The following is a 22,832-nucleotide window of genomic DNA, read 5'->3' as shown; positions in this document are numbered from 1 at the left end:
TTATTAAGCACAGCGTGTCCTCTGTCCACCCCACAAGTGCCTTGTTCAGAGGCTGCAACAATGCTGGAAGCAGCCCCATCTACTTCAGCATCCACTTCTCCCAGGTCAGGGCTTGCTCTTCTAAGGGCATTGCCACAAAGGAAGACGCGTCCCACTTTAGCAAGAAGGATGTCATACTTAAAGTCCCACGAGGCTGAGTTTTGCTGTCTACTGGAAAGCAATGGAAGGAGATCCCCAGCCATGCCCTAAGCAGCTCTAGGTGGGCACGTGCTGCCTGTCACCGCAGGAAGGAACGGCAGGGCTGGAAGGTGGGGGACAAGTGTAGCCTCGTGGCTGGGCTGTGTGTGCCTGTAATGAGAAATAAATGCTGTGTTCTGTGCCTGAATTGCTCAAGTATGTTACGTTAGACAGTCACTGTAATAAGATACAACATGGAGGAGTTGAGAAATGACTCCTCACTCTCAAACTGACTATAGCATCAGTTTTAAAACACCCTTATATGATGATTCTAAAGATCCAAATAATACAGAAAGCACAGAATCTGCAGAGAGCCCGTTATGTCACGCCATCACCTTCTGAGGTATTCTGATGGGGTTTCTCCCAAGGGGGGAAAAAAAAAAAAAAAACAACACTCTTCTGCTAGGTTCCTGCCGCTGAGTCAGAGCAAGCTCTCCAAGTTACAAGTGTAATTCTCACACCAGCTAGGTGAGTATGTTACACAGAGCAAAAAGAATCAGTACCGATAAACTAAAATAGGATAACAGACAAGTTCCAGCTGGCAACAACCTTCATATACCACTGTTCAATGTAAAAATTACTTCATTCTGTTTTCCCTCTTGAGTCATTTGCTATCTGAGTAAGGTTTGGATTTTGAAATATGAAAGCCCATGTAGCTTTCACCAGGCACACAGAAGAATAATTTATATTTTGCTTTCCAAGTTGCTTAATTTTTAACTATAGGTTGATCCTAGTTTATATATCAGTCGGCAAATCACTATCTCCTATGAAAGCAAAGGACAGATATAACCAAGTTTGTTAAGACAGGTCCCCTACTTCCATCTTCATTTAATCATGGTGAACTAGGTCTAAATTACTGCAGGAGAAAGGGTGGAAGGTGTTCTGGCGGGGGAGATGAGCATCTCCTGTGAAGTTACAGCTGTGTTCTTAGGCACAGCTCTCTGCCTTTGCATTGCCTTTAGTCTTTGCCAGGCTATCTGCTGTCTGAAGGCAAAAATCAGTTGTTGCTAGCATTTTTTTTTATGCCACGGTTATAGCAACACAAATGACCCATTTGCTGGCCTACCGCTTGAATAGCACTGAGTGTGTCTTACCTTTTGTGGGAAGCATGGAATGGCAGATTGCTGGAATATATGAAACAATTACAAATGAATCTTGGTGTCCATCCCTGCGCATCATTGTAGGCTCTGCTCAGTGTTTTATAATTACAAAAATAATGCTTTCACCTGTACAGTACATGGGATCATTAAATTCCCCTTATGTCTTGCTAGAGATACTAAGAATGCAATAGCATAAGCTTACACAATTCATTTCTCTGCCTGTGCTGCAGGGATTTCAATTTTTTTTTCAACTTCTTCGACATCCTTCAGCTTTTTTATATAGTGAAAGTTTTACCATTTGTAACACAGTTTAAACACAAAGATATCTCGTTATTATCTTAAGGTAATATTTTCCTTCTTAGACACAGTGATCTTTTGGTGCTTGATGTGCAGGTACCAGGGCATTTGATTACATCTTCAAAACTGAAAGAGTTCTTAAACAAAGATCTCAGATGTACCCTTCTTTCTGGCTTTTCTGTGTAAGGCTGGCAGGTGGAACAGTGCTAGCTGCCATCTAGGCAGCTCACTGCCAAAACTGAGTCTGGATTAATCTTTGGTCATGTTTACTGTCCAACTATTGAAAACAAGCAATGCATAACCAGATTTAGAGGGAAGTCGCATGGACTATGTCATGTATTTTCTAGAAAGCCACATGGAACAAGTAACAGATCCTACTTTGAGAGGTAGTCTTGTCAACCTCAGCATGGACTTACTGGATGAAATAACTGAATTATTCACAGTATTACTCTGGCTCTCTGAAAAGCTGGAAATTCCCATGTCATGCTGAGGAACTGCAGGAGGTGGTGCAACGCAGGCGATGACAAGGTCCTCTGCAGCAAGACCAGCTACACACAACCTCTTTTCCTTTTTTCCTTGCTTTAGTCTTTGATACTTTGATATTTAGTCTTTGAAAGATTAAATTTCATAAAGTAATCGGTTATTCTGATAAGCTGCTTGCTATTTAATCAGAGTTGTCAGGGAATACTTAGGTGTGTTTCCTGAGTCACTCAGTATTAACAATATATTTCCAGATGCTTTATGAAGAACCATGGAAGTGTCGCTATGATTAAGGATTACACAACCTCTTGTGTTTCAATAGGGAAATTACAGCTAAATCATTTAGGTGCTTTTAAAATTTTTTCAGTTGTCATTAACAGTATCATAAATCAACAGATCTAAATGCTTCCTGCAACAGTTTTCAATATTAATTTATATGTTTCATACTTGATGACAAACAACAAAATTCCTAGTATTTTCAGCTATCTGGTCTAGTAATTTTTCAGAGTAGTATAAAATAGCACTAAATACAGCTTCAGGAAGTTGTGCATTCTGAAATCCAAGGATCTTAGACTGAGCATACCAAAAGATAATCCCAAAACCTGTTTGTAAAATTTGCTATTTATACTTAGCTCACATTTTCATTTCACGTGTAAATAACATGATTGCAGAGAAAAAAAATAAATGTGATTGTAAAGAAAAAAATTATATTGCCCCATCAGTCACAGATATCAATACTAGGATTTTCAGATATCATATCTAAATTAGCATGCGACTTAGTCACCTTTTGTGTCATCCTGGAAAATAGAATAATATAAATATTCTTAAAAGAATTTCAGAAATCTTTTCAGAAGCCTGTTAGCAGCTGATTCAGTGTTACCATCAGTGTTACCTTACTTATAGACCATGTTCCTATCAAAATAAAATATGCACCATCTTAAATTAGCAAGAAAGCTGATCAATAATTTTTTTGCTTAAAAGAAGTGGTGTATGATGCTCAGCTGTGTATCCAGCAGTAGCTAAATGCTAAAGGATGCTGGCTTAACCTGGAAGGGAAATGTTTGTCTGTGGTAGCACTTTCTTTCTTGTGAAGAACCTAGAATCTCAGCTTTGTTATTAATGGTTTTACAAACTTTGATGTGAAAGATAAGTACTTAGCATTAAAATATGTGGGTTTTTTTTCAACTTTTGTGACTCATGAGACTAATCAAGGTTTCATTATTGCATAGCAATAAAGTGATTTGATTAAAATTTATAAATCATGAAATGGAGAGGGAAAAATAATCTGTCTGGTATCAGGAATTTAACCTGAAAAGACAATCAGAAAGGCCATTCAGAGCAGTGAACGCAGCTTCTACCAGTTTTTAAGTTTGTTTTTCCAAGGCAGAAGAAAGAGAAAGTTCCATTTTGGAGATGAGGACGACAGTTCCATCTAATTTGAAACTGTTTCAAAAATTCTGCAAAAATCCCGTGGCTACTGAGACGCATGGCAGGAAAGCAGAGCTGACATATGGGTCACCTTTAGAAGACGGTCAAAATCAGATAGCATATGTAAACCTAATTATTTTTTTTTGTTGAATTATTGTGTTCTGAAAGAAGAGGAGGGGTGATTGGACTTTTTTAAACATTAGTTTGGCTAATCAGTTAGAATGATTCAGCCAAGGATTTCGACGTACATTATAAGGCCTTAAAAATAAAGTACGCTTGTTCCTTGTACCTGCTGCTGTTTGTCATTTAGCTTTTCTTCTACCCCTGACCAATCTTGGATGATATTTGCATGCTACCTACCGAGAATGTTCAGTGCAGCATATTGTTGTCTCCTTCCCCAGATCAAAAGTATCTCTTTCTTTCAAGCTCCTAACAGAATGATTTTTAACCCAGTGCAATGTAAAATATAAATAGCCTATAAAAATAAATAAATAAATAAAGCTTTAAATCATCAAAGATACAGAGGAAATTAGAATAAACCTGCTTTGTTTGTACCCTGTACTAGGTAAATGTTAATTCATGTCATTGCCATTCCTGACTCGTGCAGATCATCAACCTTTTCTTTTTTGGGTGCTCTCATCTTTCTTCCCTGTGTTATTATAACTCACAACCTCTTCTGCATATTAGGTTTCTTTCATGTATCTGGATTTATTCCATCTGTTATAAACCCTAAATGTCTTTGAGAATAGATTACAAATTATCTTTTTATCCATGTTTTTTGTTTGTCTTGATTTTTTTTTAAGGTCACCAGCCTTGGGTAAATAGGTTTAAATTCTCCTTAGTGAATTTTTTGCATGTTAATTGTCAAATATAGCTACACAGTCCTTAGCTTTCAGCTCATGTTTCAGTAGCATTATTCTTTAGGCAGTTATTCATTACTGATTTTTTTTCTACTTTTAATCTGCTTCCTCTAGAGTGTTCCTTCTTTCTAGCCAAAGGATTAGCAAGATGACAAACACCTTACAGCAAGTGTAAAGAAGGGGGACTCCAGTAACCCTAACAAAGCCAGTGGAGCATAACATCATTCCTTTTACTAATTATTTATTCTTTATTAAAATTACAGTTATTTATTGCTGTTTACTAATTATTTGTTTAAAATGCAAGTTCAGGTAAATGGTTTCCTCTTAACTTTATGCTTTATGAACTATTAAGGACTGAAGGACACCTGCAGTTACCATAGAATGTTCTCTACAACCCCACTAGCAGTGTAAACCTCAGCAGTATCTTTTAGGATAAACACATATATGAACTGCAAATGCTAACTAAATATATGTTCTTTTTCTTTTTTTTTTTCCTTTTCTTTTTTTTAACAGGCATTAAGGCTGTATTTTCTGGACATTACCATAGGAATGCTGGAGGGTCCTACAGAGGCCTGGAAATGGTGGTTACATCAGCAATAGGATGTCAGCTGGGCGAAGATACACATGGGCTTCGAGTAGTTGTTGTGACAGATGAAAAGATTGTTCATAGATACTACAGTTTAGATGAATTGAGCAGCCAAGGCATGGAGAAGGAGCTGCTGGATATGCTTGCTAAGCAAAATTAGGCTGTCAAATCCCTTTTAACTCAAATGGTTGATGTGAGTTTTGTCTGTATTTATTAGACTAATAGAAAGAGTTTTAGAAAGTTTCTACAAGCTGAAGTCACAGATGTACCACGCCCATGAACTGTTCTCAGTTTGTTTCTGTGTTGACATATTTCTCTTTTTGAAAATGAGGCCTCTGAGGAATATGGAGTAACAGAACTAATATGCTAACGTATCATTGAAAAGATTTGTCTGTTCTGAGCATTTTTACTTACCTCTTGGATAAGACTTTCTTAATAAATAGAGAGTATAGCCAAGAGTTAGAGTAGTACTTCAATTCAAGTCTATTTTCATTTGATGTTTGAAAAGACACTTTAAAATCAATAAATTTAGTCACTTCAGTTATACTCTGGACAATACAAATGTGACATGTTTTTACTCTGTAGAAATAAATCTCGAAAACTCAGTGAAATCAACAGACTCCCACTGACTTCTAGCAACCTTTGAATCAGATCTTGTTACCCAGAGGTCATGTTTTCACCCATTTCCCATTCTTTCATTTTCTTAGCTCTTCAGAGCCAGCAGCAATGGGAGAGCAAGCACATTCTGTTCGGTGGAGTCACAGCTTTGGGTTTCCCTTATATCCTAGTTTGATATAATGAAAAATCTATAAATGAGGCTAGTATAAATGCCACTGAGATAAACTTAGCATGGAACAATTATTTTCCTTTTGAAATTTAATCACCATTAAATTAGTATATATTATTGCTATAGGTTCAAAGGTTGGAATAGCTGCAGAGAGAGAGAATATTCTGTACAGAATAGTGTCACTTCATTGATTCTAAGACAAGTGGAGAACTTCCATTTCTAAATGCAATTTAAACATGCCTTATTGAAATATTATAGCCATTGAATCTTGAAAACCCTATAAAGTATGTTTTCTTCACTGAAATAAGTCTTACAAAATAAATCATATAGAAAGAAGAGACAATTGTATTCTATATGTGCTGCAATCTAACTAATATTTATAGCAAGTATGTCTGATTACTTTTAAATTAAAAAAAAAAGTCTTCATCTAATTAGCACATACCTCAATTTTTAAATATTTAGTTGAAGACATCATATAATCTATGCCACAGGTGATCTAGAAATACAGATATAGCACAACTTTACCACCTGAAGATGGAGGGACACAAGCAATACTGGCTAAAAATGCAATGCACTCGATCCATTTTATGTGTACTTGCATACAACATCATGCCCTAGAACATACAGGTACTTAAATACAGTGCAGGAAGTGAAATACTGTGCTGAAGAGTCAGTTTTTTGATATTTTTGTCACAAGTTTACCTGTGAGGCTCATTAAAGCTTCATCTGTGGGGCTCATGAGATTGTGAAAACCCACGGCTGTGATGTTTTGGCCAGTTGTACCAGTGAAACAGCTCTACCTGCAGATGGACAGGACCGAATGTGGGCTACTGTCCCACAATAATAACCTGAGCATAGGTAATGTTCAGTTTAAAAAGGAAGAAAATGATTCTGCTTTTATTGTCTGGCTGCTTTTGTTTAGCTGAATGTTTTCACAGACTCATTTTCAAGGGAACAGCTGGGAAATGAGAATGAAAATCTCAGGGTAGATTGCTTTGAAATGGGTAGGTACCCAAGCACCCGAATGGCAGTTTTGCTAGGAGTTAAACACCCATTAGTTCAGATACTTATTCTAAAAATCTGGGTACTTACATATCTTTGAAGCCACTGACTACTGGTAAAATTTGGTCTTATATAGGTGGGAGCTATTTAGTAATCACAGATCATTAAAGGCTTCACGAATGAGATGATGCTGGTTTATGTTTGGCAGGGGGAGAATAGTCTTGCTATAACTTAAATATTTTAAGTATGTCGGGTTACATCTTAAGGCTGAAGTTCAGCAGAGGGACCTGAGACAATCTGAGCATGGAATATGCTCGCTGCTCTGGCACAATATTGTAAAGCTGAACGGTGGAAGTGTTTAAGCAGTTTTTTCATATGCCTGTTTATTAAAGGATATAATTTTAACTGAATATATGAAGCCTGGGAGATAGAAGCATAACTTCAGGAGAAAGTCTTTCAACAAATATGAAAATGTTAATAGTAGTGGTATTACAGAGCTCTGTAATTTTATTTTCAGAATTACAGTGTACTAATGTGCAATGCAAATGTTTGTGTAAGCATAATTTTAACTCATAGCTGTAAATTTTTTTCACTTGTGTCATTTCACGGTAAGAAATACTGTGCATTCTGTCATGAAAATATTACTCAAGTACAAATGTGAAGTTCAATTTTAAAAAGTGGCTTTATATCTCAAATATTTTATTTAGTTATTTCTAAGAATGTGTTCTTATATTCATGTGTAAAAATATTAGCAGCTTTGTCTTTAGTTTGTAGTTTTGTAAGATAGAAAAGTTAGGCTGCTGATTTTTTATTAAATGCATTCGCTTTGCATGTAGGATTTTGGGCGCTAACACGTGTTGTGTAACTGCACCTTCCACTGCATTCTGCTAGTACCACTTAACCTTTAACCTAATATATATGGAGAGTAATATTTGTGGAAGGCAAGAAGATTGATCAGTGCCTTTATCCTCACAATTTAGTGGGCATGTTGTAGAATCGTGGCTCTTCATGCTCAGATTCACCCATGAGTAGGGTTGAAATCAGACATCTGTGTTCCCAGTTGTCAGTGAGCTGGTAACGCCAGCATTGTTCCACCTCTACTGCTACATGTAGATTTGCAGAAAGCCTTCTGGACTGAAATTCCACCTTCTCTGCCCTTCAGATCTCCCTCTAGACATCTGCTACCGCAAGCCAGCTCTTGTACAGGTTTGCTTGAAAACAACAGTGCTGGTATGAGCCATCTCAGCTTCTTCCAACTTTGACAATTTTCTATTAATCAAATAATGGGGATTTTTCTGTCAAATTGTAATAAAATAGTAGCACCGCTGCCTCCATTGCTTTTCCCTGCTGGTGCAGCTGCCAAGCTTCAGTTGCTCGTACACCCGGGGGACGTTTTTCAGTTACTTAGCTCAGAAGGTGGTAGACACACAAGCAAACAGGAACCAACCGTGGGCTAGAGGAGGCCAGCCGGGTACCCCAGCCACCCCTCCTGCCTACCCCTGCCTGCAGGGGGCTCGGCTGTGAAAACTCATTCACAAAATGTAAAAGTTGCAGTAGAGTGTAAGTAAAACCTGTATCATATGTCACTAGCTGCTATGAGTTTTGTTTTAATACAAGGTTTTTATCAGTATTTTACTGTATAATTACTAGAAAAGATGAGTGACTGGGGTGCAGCTGTGGCGCACATTTTTGTCATACCTCTTGTGAGGCCAGGTAAACGTTATATAATTTACTTTCTATTATTTTCTCCTGAATTAGCTGGTAAAGTAGGAAAAAAAAAACAGGTATTTTCTTAAAGACTTCATGATCAACATGATTAATGGCACAGGAAGAAGAAAAACAGTCTCAAAGTTTTAGATTTGAAACATAGAAGACATTCATTTTTGTTCTTGCCTCATGGGTTTTCAAAAGGGAGAAAATTAAAGTGTCAGAGAGGAACAAGTTGTGTGCATAACCATCACTTCGTAGCCTGGCTGACAGTCTGGTGAACACACCGCTCACTGGAGTGATGGAATGGCCTCAGCAGTATTTTGACCTTTTCTAGCCCGTTCCTCAGTTCAGTGAATTAAGAATTCCTTGCACTAGCCCAAAATAGGATGGGGTGTCCAGCATCTCATTAGCTGTTCATTTTGCCACTGCCTTTGTTTCTCAAGCAGAGTCCCACCTGGCGCACATAAACATCTCAGCATCCTAAAACCTAAGGTATGTGTAAAAGAAATAAAATTATTTCCCTTGCAGCACACATTGTTTTAAAGTATTTCTTTCTTTGAATAAGAACTCAGAACTTCCACACGGTTTTAGTTCATATGAAGTGGATGTCAGCATGGATAACTAAGATGAAAACACAACCTCATATTTATTATACTATACAATTGTGGGAAGGATTTTTAACCATGGTGTGTTGTTGAACATTACCACGTGAAGCAAACAGTTAAAAAATAAGAATGTACTTTTTTACCAGCATAAATGGCAAATTATGTTGGATTGCTTTCCTTAGCATGGTCAGCTAACTTGGAATTAATTCTGATGCCTTAACTAATTAGAAATGGCAGAGGTCCTTGTGGTCAGAGTGTCTCAGCTTGTTTATGGAGAGAAAAATAATTCATATTGTGTTAAATTATAAAACAATCCACCCATGGAGACACTAATTATCATTTAAGAAAACATCTTTTGATGTTGAGGATGTTATTTTTGTATCTCCAGCAGGGCTGATAATTGTAACTCTCTGTCGGCATATGACTGCCTTTAAAGTACAGTGTCACTAAAAGTTCAAACTGCTGGTGAACGAAAGAGCAAGTGAGCCCTCTTTCATTGCTGTGCACGCAGGGGGTTGGGCAGAGAAAAAAAAAAAAAAAAATCGGGTGACCACAATTCATCCTAGTTTCTTGGAGACGGCTAAAAGGCTGAGATAACCGCTGATGGCTCATTAAATGTGGAAAATTCATATCAGAACACCAGAGCAACCCGAGAAAATAACCAAATACTATATAATGAAATACAAACTGAGACGGAGACCTGTGAGCAGGAGGCAAGTTACAAAAAATGTGTCTTTGAGATCAGTCTTGCTTTGTCGGTTTCAATGTCTGCAACAAACTTAAGAACATGCTTCTTCCAGATCTTTCAAGAAGGTTATTAAGCCTTGACTCTATTTGCATACTGCTTGCCTTTAGTTCATTTGGTTCCAGTATCTAATCTTGCAAGTTGCAATAGAGGCAATATTTTGATGGGATTATAGTATTCAACTTCTGGAGACTGCAGACAGAAAATAAATGCTTGATGTCTCATTAAAAATTAATGACATCTTATGTCAGGAGGGGCAGTGACAGAAGTGAAGCCTCCTCTACTATCTCTGCTTGCAGTCTGAACGTCCTATGTTCAGTGTCTCTGCCTCAATGACTGCTCTCTTACCTCCACACAGAAGCTTTTCTAGTCTCTGTTTTTCCAAACATTATCCCAAGTAGCTGTTGTTCTGCTCTGAGACCAAATAATGAGAGATGTATCTAACATAAGCAAACATACAAAGCATTAAAAAGTAAGCATTTCTCTGCTTAAAAATTCACACTTCTTCCACCTATGTATGTCATTGTACGAGCCATTCAAGTCTAACACGTTGTTGTTTCAGCAAATGTTAATGCTGTGAATAAGCTTCTTTTCTTAATGCTCTCATTAAGCCTTCTTTGCAACTACCATTTGAGCACAGTGATACCCTCCAAAGCAAGAGAAACATTTACACATTAGTTGTCAGAAAACTTGCCTGCCAAATAAACCCTGACATCATCTGTTTCTGATAAACATTCTTACTATGTAGCAATACCAAGTTTAGCGCAGAAAATTGTAAAGAGGAAATTTCCACTTCAATACTATTTTATAGTTACTAGGACCCTCCATCTCTTCCTGCTCTATCCTGACATATGAGATGTCCCATCATTGGCAGGTATGGGGATGCAAAGCCAGGGAAGTGTGGGGTTTAGGCTGCCAGCATGCCAGGCTCAGTTGCCATGAACCGCTGCCAAAATCACATCCTGCAGAAGAGCAGATTCCTTAGGCAAAGATAAGACATTATTAAGAAAAAAAAAAAAGGTACAAGAAAACAAGTACAAGGCCCAGGATGTCAATCTGTTGCTACAGTTTTCTTCACCCAGAAGGCTACGGGAGTGGCAGCTTCCACATCCTCCATGCTCACACTTCTTCCAGTGGGACGTTGAAAGGCCAGCAGGTGCTGTCAGCTTCATGCAACTGGCAGCAGTTACAACAAGCAGGGCTTGAACAATGAAAGACTTGCAGACATTTTTAGAGCAATGTCTCATTAGTAGTTTGCGCCCATTCTAACCCTATCCTCCCTAACGTATAGTTTTATTAATTGTTACTGAGTCACATAAAAATTAGGAAAGTCAAAGCTGATAAATGAAACCACAGTGCTCTTGGATGCATTTTCATTGGAAGATGCTCTGTAAAAAAAACTGGAAAAATAAAACATATAATAGAGAAAAAGCATTAGACCAGAATACTAAATAAGTCTCCTGTCTAAATGAAATCTAGCTCCAGTGCAGCAGATTCAGAAGGAAAGAAAAAATACAGAACTAAGACAGAGACAAACCAAAAGATTTTCAAGCAACAAGAAAAACATGCCAGCACTTCTTTTAAGAAGAAAGCAAAAAAGATAAAAAGAAAAAAAAACTCAGAGAGCCATTAATTTTTTTTAATTGACATTTTCATTTGTTTCTCTAGAAGTAATTTCCTTCATTAGCACTTTGTCAAATGCAAGTAGTTTAGTACATTTCTACTAATAACCAGCTTTTTTTCCTCTAGGAGACCCATTAAAGCCTCATCCTATTTAAAATTATAGTGTTGTTATGTCACTTTTGGGTAGCCAGCAATTGAAACATTCATCTTCTAAGTAGATGCCTATCTTTCCTGAACATTGTTTAGAAAGATATAGCATTGTTAAAAAATACAATGGGGCCTTTTAAATTAATTAGTAATGGGATTATCTGTGTATATTCAGACCTTTCTCTCCCATTTCCATATACAAAAGGCACAGAAATGTAGCAAGGTATCTCATACTGCTCTAATGAACTGAGATCACTAGTCCTACATGTGGCAACTTCCTTGCCCAGAAACTTTCTGAATAACGTGTCAACAGCACACCAGGGAGGAAACCAATGACTTGTATTTGGATATCCATGAGAAAAAGATAGTATTACCACACAAGAACACGGTTCTTCTAGCACACTACAAGCACCGAAGCCAAAAGGGTGATGACAGGGCACAGTGCATAAAGACCATCTTCTAGCTTTTTAACAAAGCCTGAGCTTAACTCAGTCTTACTATTCTATTAATTTCAAGTCGTGGGCTGGCATAACATATAAGATAGATCACCCCCACTTTTCTTTAGACGTGTAAAAATTGGTGTCCCAGTCTTGTCAACCAGATTCCTTCTTATATATGGAGATCCATAACTCCAGGAGGTAACTGATCCTAGCCTGCAAACTAGCTGTGCAAACTAGGTGGACTGAATTGCCCCTGAGGGTGCTTCAGCTGACAACTGCGATAATGTTGGTGAGTCACATGCACAAGATTCCTACCCTTCATTTAAGACTTCATTTAAGATAACCCTGGAGTAGACAATGATTACCCCTATCCACACCTAGCTCCTACTCCACAAAGCTGGAAGGCCGAGGTGTGGCCTAGAAGCCTTGGGTGTTGGAACAGCTCGCTCCTGAGTTTTCTGATTCACCAAAACCCTTTTTTGCAAGAAGACTGCCTTGTAGGTAGGGCACAGCTGTGCTCTGGGTGTACGAGACAACATTTAATAATCCAAACCAAACCACTGGTTGCATGCAGATTTTATAGCTTATGGTTTATGAAAGCTTGCGGGACTTTTTTTTTTAAATCTGTATTTTTTTACTTATGCAACTGCGAACTTCCATTGGAGTTCAAACCTTTGATACTTTATGTGACCACAATATTTAGTTTAATTTCTTCCTTGGGCCATTGCTCCCGATCCTATCCATAGGTTGTAGTATCATTCTCACTACCTGCTACCCTTCAGGGAACATCTACTTTTGGTAATGCAACAAATAAATTCATTTTAAAAAGAAACAACATACCAGAAATTGAAAAAATAAAACAAAGACAAAATTCATATTTACTATGAATTATAATCTCTCTAAGCAGTGAGGCTGTTTAAGTTGTTTAGATGATTTGCAGTGGCAAAACAACTCGTAACTCGTGGAAATCTTACACTGTTCAAAATAACAGGGTTTAGGGGGGTCAGGCTTGTTTGCACCCAACACCCCCAGGCTATCCTGGTTCTACCAAATGCAAAGGAATGCCCTAGATTTGAGCTTCTAGACCAGCTATGCTCACCCAAAGAGGGCGAGGCATCCTTAGCCAGCAGGACTTCTACTGTTAATAGAAATTCACCTCAAAAATTAACTAATAAAGACATGCTAGATGTGTATTTCACTTTAAAAAATATTGCTTAACATTCTTTTTCACATTCTTTTCACATCTAATATATTCACATTGTGAAACAACAAAATTATTCTTAGCCATTCAGCACTGCTCTATAGTGACAGAAAATGTTGTTATGTGCAAATAGGACTATTAAAGCCAACAAAAAACTTGCAAAACTGGCTATACTTAACATGATAATCTAATAAGCATCTGAACACTTATTATTGAGGCTAGTATCTTTCATATATTTGGAGTCTAAACAATTTCAGCTCTTCAACTATTACTACTTGGCTTGGGATGTCTTTGGGAGAAAAACACTTCCTCCCGCCTATGCACAAATGCATCTTTCCCCATATCATGAGCTATGTGGAGACTTTGTAACAACTCTGTCCTTAAGAAGCATGCAATAGGGGTAGCACACACACACACGAAATTTATAGTGCCATGCATTAAACCCATTCCGGGTAGCAAATCCATACACTGATTAAAGGACGATAAGGCTTCAGATTTCTCACTTAAGCATGCTCTCTGATCCAGGTCCATCAAGAAGCCCTTGCAGCTCTCAAATTCCACTGAAGCACAGTTCACCCAGGTTACCCAACCTCTTCTGTGCTCCACTAGACTAGCAATCAAATCACACGCACCCTCCGCACTGAGTGACTAGAGGCAGACTACAGCTGCTGGATCTGCTCCAGTCTCCTCTACTTTTTCTAAGCAGGAGAAAGTAGTCACCATTCCCACCGGGTCTCACCCAGGCCCTCCCTCACAGCAGCAGCAGGATAGAAGCTGATACAAACATCATACTCATAGTCTTTCAAATTTCTGACTGTTTTCTATACCACAATCTCTGACCTTCTTCAAACCTTTCCACACCCGTGGGCTTATCTCATAGTTAAGCATTAAATCTAAGCTGGGATGTGTGAGACTGAGTGCAGCAAGGCTAGGGCAGGAGTCAAGGGGCTGGGGCCTGAGCTTTCACCTCATGATGTCACCGTCCTTCCAGCAAGGTGCAAACTGGAAGGCTGGCAAAGAGCATATGGGCATGGCAAGCAGATTATTTGCACTATTTGCACTATTACTTTGCACTATTAACAGCTACTTAAGTACTGGTTAATATAGCATGCAGGTAGGTTCCCCTATTGCCCTGACATTCGCTGGGCTCAACCCAGGGCAGAGTACCTCCTCACAGCTCCACACATCCCATTACACCCTTTTAAGTGTGCCTCACGGGGATCTGAGGCATTTCTGCTTTGACTCACAAGGTAACAGCTATGATTTTTCACAAAACTTTACCCAGCCTATTTAATTGCCGGAGCAATTCAAGGTTTAGCTGGAGAGAAATGTAGCACATGAGCTTTGTAGGCTGGTGCTCTCATTCTCCCTCCCATTACTTCTTTTTTAACTAAAAAGCATGTTTAGGAATATGTTGACTATAAAAGAGTGTAAGATTAATCACTCTACTTTATTTCATTTTACTACGGTCCCATACAGGAGATGAAGTGTTCATTACCAAAAATAAATTTCAACAACTGGGATTGCTGTACTTATTGAGTGCATTTCAGCACGGTTTGTTCAGACTGCAGATTTCTGCATTCTTCTTCAAGGAGTTTTACAATACAATATCATCAAAAACAGCAGTAAGGAATAGGAGCTATCCTTCATGAAAAGGATGATCTTTATGAGTACACTGCCTCAATGCAGCAATGATTAGTTTCAATCACTTTTTCAAGAAAGTGAGGTAAAAGAGAATGAGAGAAAAAACGGAGAACGCTGCCTGCTACTGTGACCCAATTTGAGAGCTGAAGTATATCAGTTATTATTTAGAGAACAGCAGCCCTTTTCACTGGGTAGCAATTTAACCCAGACAATAAATGCATATTCAAAATTCAACTGATTTAAAACTATACATGTTACCAATCTACCCAATCAAGGGATTTTTATTATGCTTTTCATTTGGTACACTGTCACAATAGGATAACTGAGAAGAACATTTTCCTAAAGTCTATTTCTTAGCCCTGTTTTTAATATAATTTTTTTTTGCAGTGGATAAATACAGGAGGCAGTATTTTCAATGTGGGTCATTCAAAATTAAATCTAAATTTTACAGCCTGCATTTTTTTTATAGATTAGTTTGCACTAAAATCAGACCTCAAGAGAGACTAATAATTTGACATCAATAAAAAAAACATGGATACATATCAAAGGGAAGAATCTAAACACATCAAAAAAGTGATGGGATTGCAACAAAATTCATCTCACAATAAGCTTTATATTAAAGGACTTTTACAAAACTATTTGTTTCACTGATGTTCTTACCTGTGCATTAGGCTACATAGAAATTGCCTATTTTTTTTTGAAAAGCAGCTCATAGCATTAGATTATTTCTAAGCTCGCTATTATCAATACAGATATCTAATGCTTCCTCTTCTCCTCCTAAGAAATAGTGCAATCCTAATTTATTTCTCATTAAAGATGCATTGTACCACTAATCAGCTAAAGGTATTTTACTTGAAGCTTCTGAAACTTATTTTTGTCTTCAATGTTTTAATTGCTTAGCTTTGCCTTGCCCTTGGGTTCCTAGAAATTAAATATAAACACACGACTTCCTGTGGAATTAAAAAATAACCCATGAAATTTCCGTACACTTAAACATTATAGCAATGCAAATTTAGGCATTTACATATATTGCTACTGTTTCCAGTCTTCTCCCTCGTCTCCTCTCCCCACCTCTTTTTTTTTTTTTTAAAGCAGCAAAGTAAATAATTCTTCCCCTTATTGACCTCATATATTAATTATAACTGCTGTGTTTTGGGATATTTAGCTATTTCCTGGCCTTTGAGTATGCCTCAATTTCCCCCTGTCCTCCTGTAATACACACTGGGAAGAATACCCAGTTGCAACAGCCATAAGGGCAACGGATTTGCCTGGCTAGAGCAGTCTGGATAATCAAGGTCTCAGGACCTCAGGGAAACAGGTATCTGCTCTAATACAGAGATATGGTCTAAGTTAATTGCAAAGAAGGACATTAAATTATTCAAGGTCACTTTTATCCACCTTCCATACAGGGTAAAATCTTACCGTTATTTTACGTTTTGCAAACATAGGAAGGACATTGTTATAGAATTAAATTATGCAACTCCTATACTGAGATATTCAAAGACATCCTACTCCCCAATGAACTTGCCACTATTCAGAAGCTTCAGTTGTTACTGCAGGCTTTCCCACAACGTTAGAAGGCAAAAGCCACTTCACTTTGGGCCAGTGACTGCAGTCAAGGTCTTAGAAATTTCACAGTTACACAAAGACCTGCTGATTAGCATTCCCAGTTTTAATTAAATCTGGTGTAGATTCACTCCGCTTGGGGACTGAAACATAGTGGAGATATTGTTCAGGAACTAGAACAAAGCCTGACAGAGCCTTAGCAGAAAAATTGCAGTTGGCAGGAAACCACAGAGTATTGTCAAGACAGAGATCTGAGAGGGATGCAGACTCCAGATCTACAACCAAATGTCAGTTAACCACAGCCAGAGTCTAGAAGACAGAGGTTGAGCTCACTCTTCTAAGTAAACATGCTAGCCAATACTGGAATTATTTGGCTCCTTTAGCTGGAGCAATTGATTATTCAAGCCAGGTATTTCTTTGATGGAAAACTGTCTTTTTACAACACAAAGATCCCTTTTTCTCCTGGGGAGTTAATCTTATGCATTACTACAAATGACTTCTCCCACTCTCCACAGGTTCTCTTCACTTCCTGCGTCAAACACAAGCAAAACCAGCATTTGAAGCACACATTCAGTGCAAGCCTCCATGTATCAGGTGCAGTGTAGACTCTACCTGATCTTCCCACACAGCTCACCAGTGGCTTCTTCAACTACCACTATACAAAGGATATTTAATTATTCCTCCCATTAACCCTGAATAAATGACATCTTAAGTAAGGTCTTGTAATGAGACAGAGATCAAACTGATGTTTGATGGCAGCACTCAAAATTTTTCAGCATAATATTAAAAATGACATGTTCACTCACAGTAGTAGTGTCAGTATGCATTTGTGATGTGCTTCCAACACCATGGACTAATCATTGAATATTACTGCTTATTATTTACAAGGAATTATTTAGTAAATAAGAGTATCACATTTCATTTTAATGAATCTTTAATTTAATGTATTCTAGGAGAATTAAATCTCTTCTTACCATGAGACATTGCGAAGGTATCTAGGACAGTATCTCAGTGAGGAAAAAGACAGTCCTGAAAGACTCATTGAGTATATAAACTCCTTAATGTAACAGTTAATGATAAGGTCTATTCCTCACCTTTTCAACTTACAGCACTAAAGACTGAGAGTGAAGATGATAATTTTCTTTTAGAGTTCTTTATATACATTTAACAAGCAGAAGATGAATTGCTGCAATTTACTTTGATCTCTTGTAACTGTTTCTGGGGTGTCTCAATACACTGTTTTATACCTTTCTTCTCAGATGTTTCTCTCTTTTTCCTTTCTATACCAGTGCTAATAGCAAGCTATAAAAATATGCCATTGCGAGAAGTTTCTATATTATTAATACAGCAAGGCATGTATTTGTAGAAATTACTGTATACATGTAGGAAAACTAATTGCAAATGCTATTAGTAAAGAAATTCTGAACTTAAGGCCTTTTTAGAAAAATATTTTGACTTCATTGATATTAAGTTACTAATTATTAATTTAAGATTAATTGATTAACAATAAAGATTACATCTTTATTATTCTGCACTGACGAGTCAGCCTTCTGTGGCCTTATACATGTAGGAAGTACATTCCTTTCTCTGTAGGAAAATATTGGAGCAGCCTGATACTTTACAAGGCCACTGGAAAGAGTTCACCTTAATAAATCATACTCATTTGTTTTCTTTAAAAAATGCAGATCAGTGTTTGCCAGGTAGTGGTGGGGCACTTCAGTTTAAAGTCTCTCAGCAAAAATAGTCAAGGTGAAAGAGAAAAATACACTTGAAATCTGCATTTTTATAACACAATAAAAAGCTAGAAAATATAGAGTGCATCCATCAGTATCATTTATTTCTCAGCTGGGGAACTCAGACAACCTTTTCCTTAATGTTTATGCTCATCTTTGACTCATTTCTTTAATGCTACCAGAAAACTAAATTACGGCCAGTGTTCCCACTGTTGGAACTTAAAAGTGCCTCCAACTGTGCATAGGATTTCTTACAGGATGACACATTGAAGCATTGCAGAGGGAACAGGATATACTGAGTTTCCAGGAGGTTCTCACTTTGTGAATTCAGACACAGATGGTGTCAACTTAGAATCAGTAAAATTATTTTAAATTAGTGCCTTTGTCCAGAACCAGCCTGAGGAACTGTCCAGCCAGCTCTCCACGTTCAGAGGCTTAATAAGGGAGAAAGAAAAAGAAAGGATAGACTGGACATTTTTTTTCAGACTGAACTTTCCTTGAAAACTGGTACCATGACAGCAAATAATGTATTACTGAGTATTCAAGCGCATTGCACCTTTTTATTACCTCAGCCCGGAGTAGCTAATATTGCAGTGATGAGTGCTGAACAAGGCATGTGACTAATGCATTTTAATGCACTTAGAAGTCTTGATAAAAATAACCATTTATCAAAGAAAGTTTTTAGTAAAAAAATTATGAGTTTGAATAGTCTCACAGCCTTTACAAAGCAGAACCAAGTTTCACTCAAATTAAGACTTTAAAAGCCTTCAGAAACACTATTCAAAAACATTTTGATGTGCTGGAATTGTTAGCCACTTTCTAAGTGACATCAAAGGAGGAGGAAAATTAAAATCTTAGTAATCCTCCAAAATATCCTAATTTGATTACTTGACCTGGTATCAAACTGTATGGAAGGGTTGTATTCAGAAATGTCAGCTTGTCATCATCTCTGCTCCTGGACATTAAATTTCCCTAAGCACAGTGTAAAAGAAGCAAAGATACTACTAAAATTTAATACCTAATATATAGTAGCAACCAAAATACACGGAAGTGATTTTATTTCCTGACCTTAGCTGTAAATTAGGACATCACTGCTTTTAACTAAAGCTTATCAAATGCTATGTGAAAATTTTATTGAATACATTTTGTAATATGTCTAGAAAAATCTAGCACACAGTTCAAATCCTTCAAAGTTCTGGTGTGTTCTTTATTAAGGGCCACTGAAAACAGAAACTACACAAGCTTATATACAAAGGGGTATATTTTAAAGTTGGATTTGATTACAAAGGGTCTTTGAATGCTGAAGAAGTCTGGAAGCTTCTAGTTAGCTGTCAATGAGCCTATAACATGTCATATTCAGTAAATGCATTATTAGAACTCCCCCTCACCTTTATGTGTAAATTGCACTGGATATTAACAAAGAAACTCCCAGGCAGGTGCGCTTCAGATTGATAGTTGCTCCCTTCATATCCTTTTCACTTCATTCTCAACAGCATGTTTTTCACTTTCTGCTGGATGGTACTGTTTAAGGGAAAGCTACAGCAAGAAAGCAAAATACTGCTGTGAGGTAGAATACACAATACCGAATACACAACAGATTACTTTGCTCAAACTAAAGCAGATGTTCAGTTTGGTTCACAGACTTACAATACCTATTCTGAAAGAAAAAGAAGTCCCTACCCTTCAAGAGTGATCCAGAGCTGAAGTCAATTGATAAAGCATGTTGATCATCTGGTAGGATTCAGTGTGAACTTATCTCTGTTCTCAACCACTGCCACACAACACAGAGCACTCTATGAGCAATGGAGATTTTATTTGGAAAAGCAGGAATATGGAGGAAGAAAGCATGAGGAAAAGTCCTCCTCCTATTTCTGTCCAACACACTTTTTTTAAACCTGCTTTAAGATACAGAAAGCCTCTTCAATGTTTCCATCTAGCACAACATACCGGAGACATCCCTATCAGCTATTATGCTTTATATGATCTTTGCAGAAAGGCCCAGCTGAAAGCTCCACACTGGTATTGATTAAACTTGTCAATGAGCTACACATTGTAAAAATCTTTCTGAAGCTCTTTTCAACGTGTTTGTCTCAAGAAAAGTAGATCTGATAATTCACCTCCAGCAGATAGCAATTTTCAGTAAACACTTCCTTTTCTTTCCATTCCAGGTGATATAATACAACTAAAGAAATCTGGATGATTGAGTGAGTCGCAGAACAAAAGCATTTGTTCAAAAGACTGAAGCCCACAGTCAAAATGAAGCAAAGATTTTAAAAGCAACAGGAAACATGAACAATTCTCTGTTGCAGGGTACATCCTGCTCATGCAGAGAAATTGCACAAGCTTTGCTCCTATTTAAGAAAACCTGTTTTTCACTGCAATTGCAAATGTAAGAATTCATAGCCTGAAACATTCATTTTTGTGCCAATAGCTGATGTGCTCTCAGTTTTTCTGCAAGTCCATCCAGCTGAAGGCTAAGGAGAGAAAATAAAGCAGCACCTCTGGAGGATAGCATGCACGTATGGTTTCAGAAAGGATGGTGGAGCAATTTTCAATTTTTTTTTCGGTTCAAATTGTCTGAACAGATTTTTTTTCATGTTCTGTGTCTGTCAGAATATTACTCAAACACAGAAACATACCACCCCCACTTTTAGTCCTCTACATCAACTACCTAGTGGAAGATTTGGGGAAGCCAATACAAAGGAGGATTTCCTATCTTAGCAAAATAAAAATTAGATTTGCCAAATATTCTTACAACAAATTTTAAAATTCTTATGAAAAAATATTTGATACTTTTTAATTTGTTCCAATAAATAACTGACCAGGTTTTCAAAGTCAGCTGAGTGCCTACTATCCCTACTGGATATTCTGTGATTCTCTCACATTGAAGTGCTTCAGGCAAAGCAGAACTCTTTGGCAAGAAGTGTCAGCGAACAATGATGATGTTATGCGGCCTGAAAAACTAAGCAACTGAACTACATATCCTAACACAGCTGCCAGCCTCTGCCACTCTTGAAAAGCTGTTGCAAGCTTAATGCTCTACTGTACATACCAGAAGAGCTACACAATATCAGAGTAATGCCTTTTAAGATGGTCAATAATTACAATAACCATGTTGTGCTACAGAGCAAAGGAACAGGAGTTAAAGTGATTAACTGCAGGTTATTTTGTCTGCAGATAGCAGCTTACTAAGTTCTACAGTATAGTGTCTGCAGCCCTTTTAAAGTCTGTTATTTTTACATTGCTAGTAGAGAGAAGAAAATGGATCCATGTTTTAAAGGTGGCACTTCTGAAAGCAAATGCTGACATAAAGATTTAAACATTTCTAAAATATTTGCACATTTCTGCTTTCAAATGTCTGTCTTCAGACATTTTGGTTTTCATTTGAACAGAGAATGACCTGCAGCATCACTGAGTTCACTAAGAATTATAGTGCAGGAACTCAGGAAAAAGTAATTTTGGCAACCATGCATTAGGATGAACCTAATCACTGGCCTCCAAATAGCTTTCCCCTTTGTATATACAAGAACTGTCAGTATATATATTGGCTGCTTGTCAGCCAGACTAAATATGGAAAAAAGAAGCAGCCTAAGGATGCAAGAGAACATATTAACATGGAACTTCACTTCTAATCTGATTTAAAGACTGCTTATGATCACAACTAAATTAAATGTTCCTGGGAAATCTGACTACTTCGTATTCTGGAAAAATGATGCTAGAATAATATTGCAAGGTCCTGTTTGGGTATTACATCACTGATTTGAGCTATTCTTTATTTTAAAATAATGGCAATTTCCCTTGGCTGCTTGGACAATGAAATCAAACTGGATTACTTTCTTTGTCGTAACAATTATATGAACCATAGACTGAGAAAGCCATATTTACGTGTTTCAGACACTGTAGTAACTGCTACCTTATACACACATATCACCAGACTAATTACGCCTCTCCAATCTTCTTCATTGACTATGTAACCTCCTTCACGACAATCTTTTAATTCAATAAATACTTTTTTCTTTTGTAAAATACAAATGAAATATATGTATTATTTTTGAGTCAGTTCAAGTTTTCATAATACTATATGTTAAACTTTCTATCCAACACATTAAATCCTGGTATCCTGTGGAGACATAATCACATTAGAGCTCTAAGCATAAGTAATACTTCTATTTATTGATGTGTCAGAGAAAAAGAAGCAACCTTAGCTCATTGACATAATTTCATACTCATGTACCAACTAGACAACTGTCACATGGTGACTAGCTATACATACTATCCTTCACATTACTATTGAGTAAAATACCAATGTGCATACAAGTCTCAAGTTAAGTAACGGGTTTCCCAGTCCCCTCAGTTTGCTGAATTTCATTACAGAATCACAGAATGGCCAAGGCTGGAAGGTACCTCTGAAGATCACCTAGTCCACCCCCCTGCCAAGCAGGATCACCTAGAGCACATTGCGCATGATGGCATCCAGGTGGGTTTTGAATATCTCCAGAGAAGGAGACTCCACAACCTCTCTGGGCAGCCTGTCCCAGTGCTCTTTAACCCTCTGTGAGGGTTAAAAAAAAGCAGTACCCCTTCATATTGAGCTGGAACTTCCTGTGCTTCAGTTTGTGCCCATTGCCTCTCATCCTGTCA

At 37.5% G+C, this 22,832-nt stretch overlaps 1 protein-coding gene across 7 annotated transcripts in view; it reads left to right on the top strand.

Annotated features, from left to right (window-relative positions):
• Positions 1–22,172, top strand: part of CPPED1 (calcineurin like phosphoesterase domain containing 1) — a 143,176-nt gene extending 121,004 nt beyond the window's left edge. For 5 of the 7 annotated variants that reach the window (XM_066977519.1, XM_048064144.2, XM_048064137.2 and 2 more), the window contains one exon: positions 4,916–9,017. In XM_066977519.1, the coding sequence (XP_066833620.1) occupies positions 4,916–5,148 (233 nt within the window). In that variant the 3' untranslated portion in view covers positions 5,149–9,017. Of the gene's footprint in view, positions 1–4,915; positions 9,018–20,359 lie in introns of those variants that run through there. The other 2 variants (XM_066977522.1, XM_066977521.1) reach the window with 2 other exon arrangements.
• The last annotated feature ends 660 nt before the right edge of the window (positions 22,173–22,832 follow it).

The sequence above is a fragment of the Anser cygnoides genome, chromosome 15 (genome assembly GCF_040182565.1).
Source record: "Anser cygnoides isolate HZ-2024a breed goose chromosome 15, Taihu_goose_T2T_genome, whole genome shotgun sequence".
NCBI classification, from domain to species: domain Eukaryota; kingdom Metazoa; phylum Chordata; class Aves; order Anseriformes; family Anatidae; genus Anser; species Anser cygnoides.
Note: the sequence above shows the minus strand (reverse complement) of the source record. Positions and strands in the feature narration are given on the sequence as shown.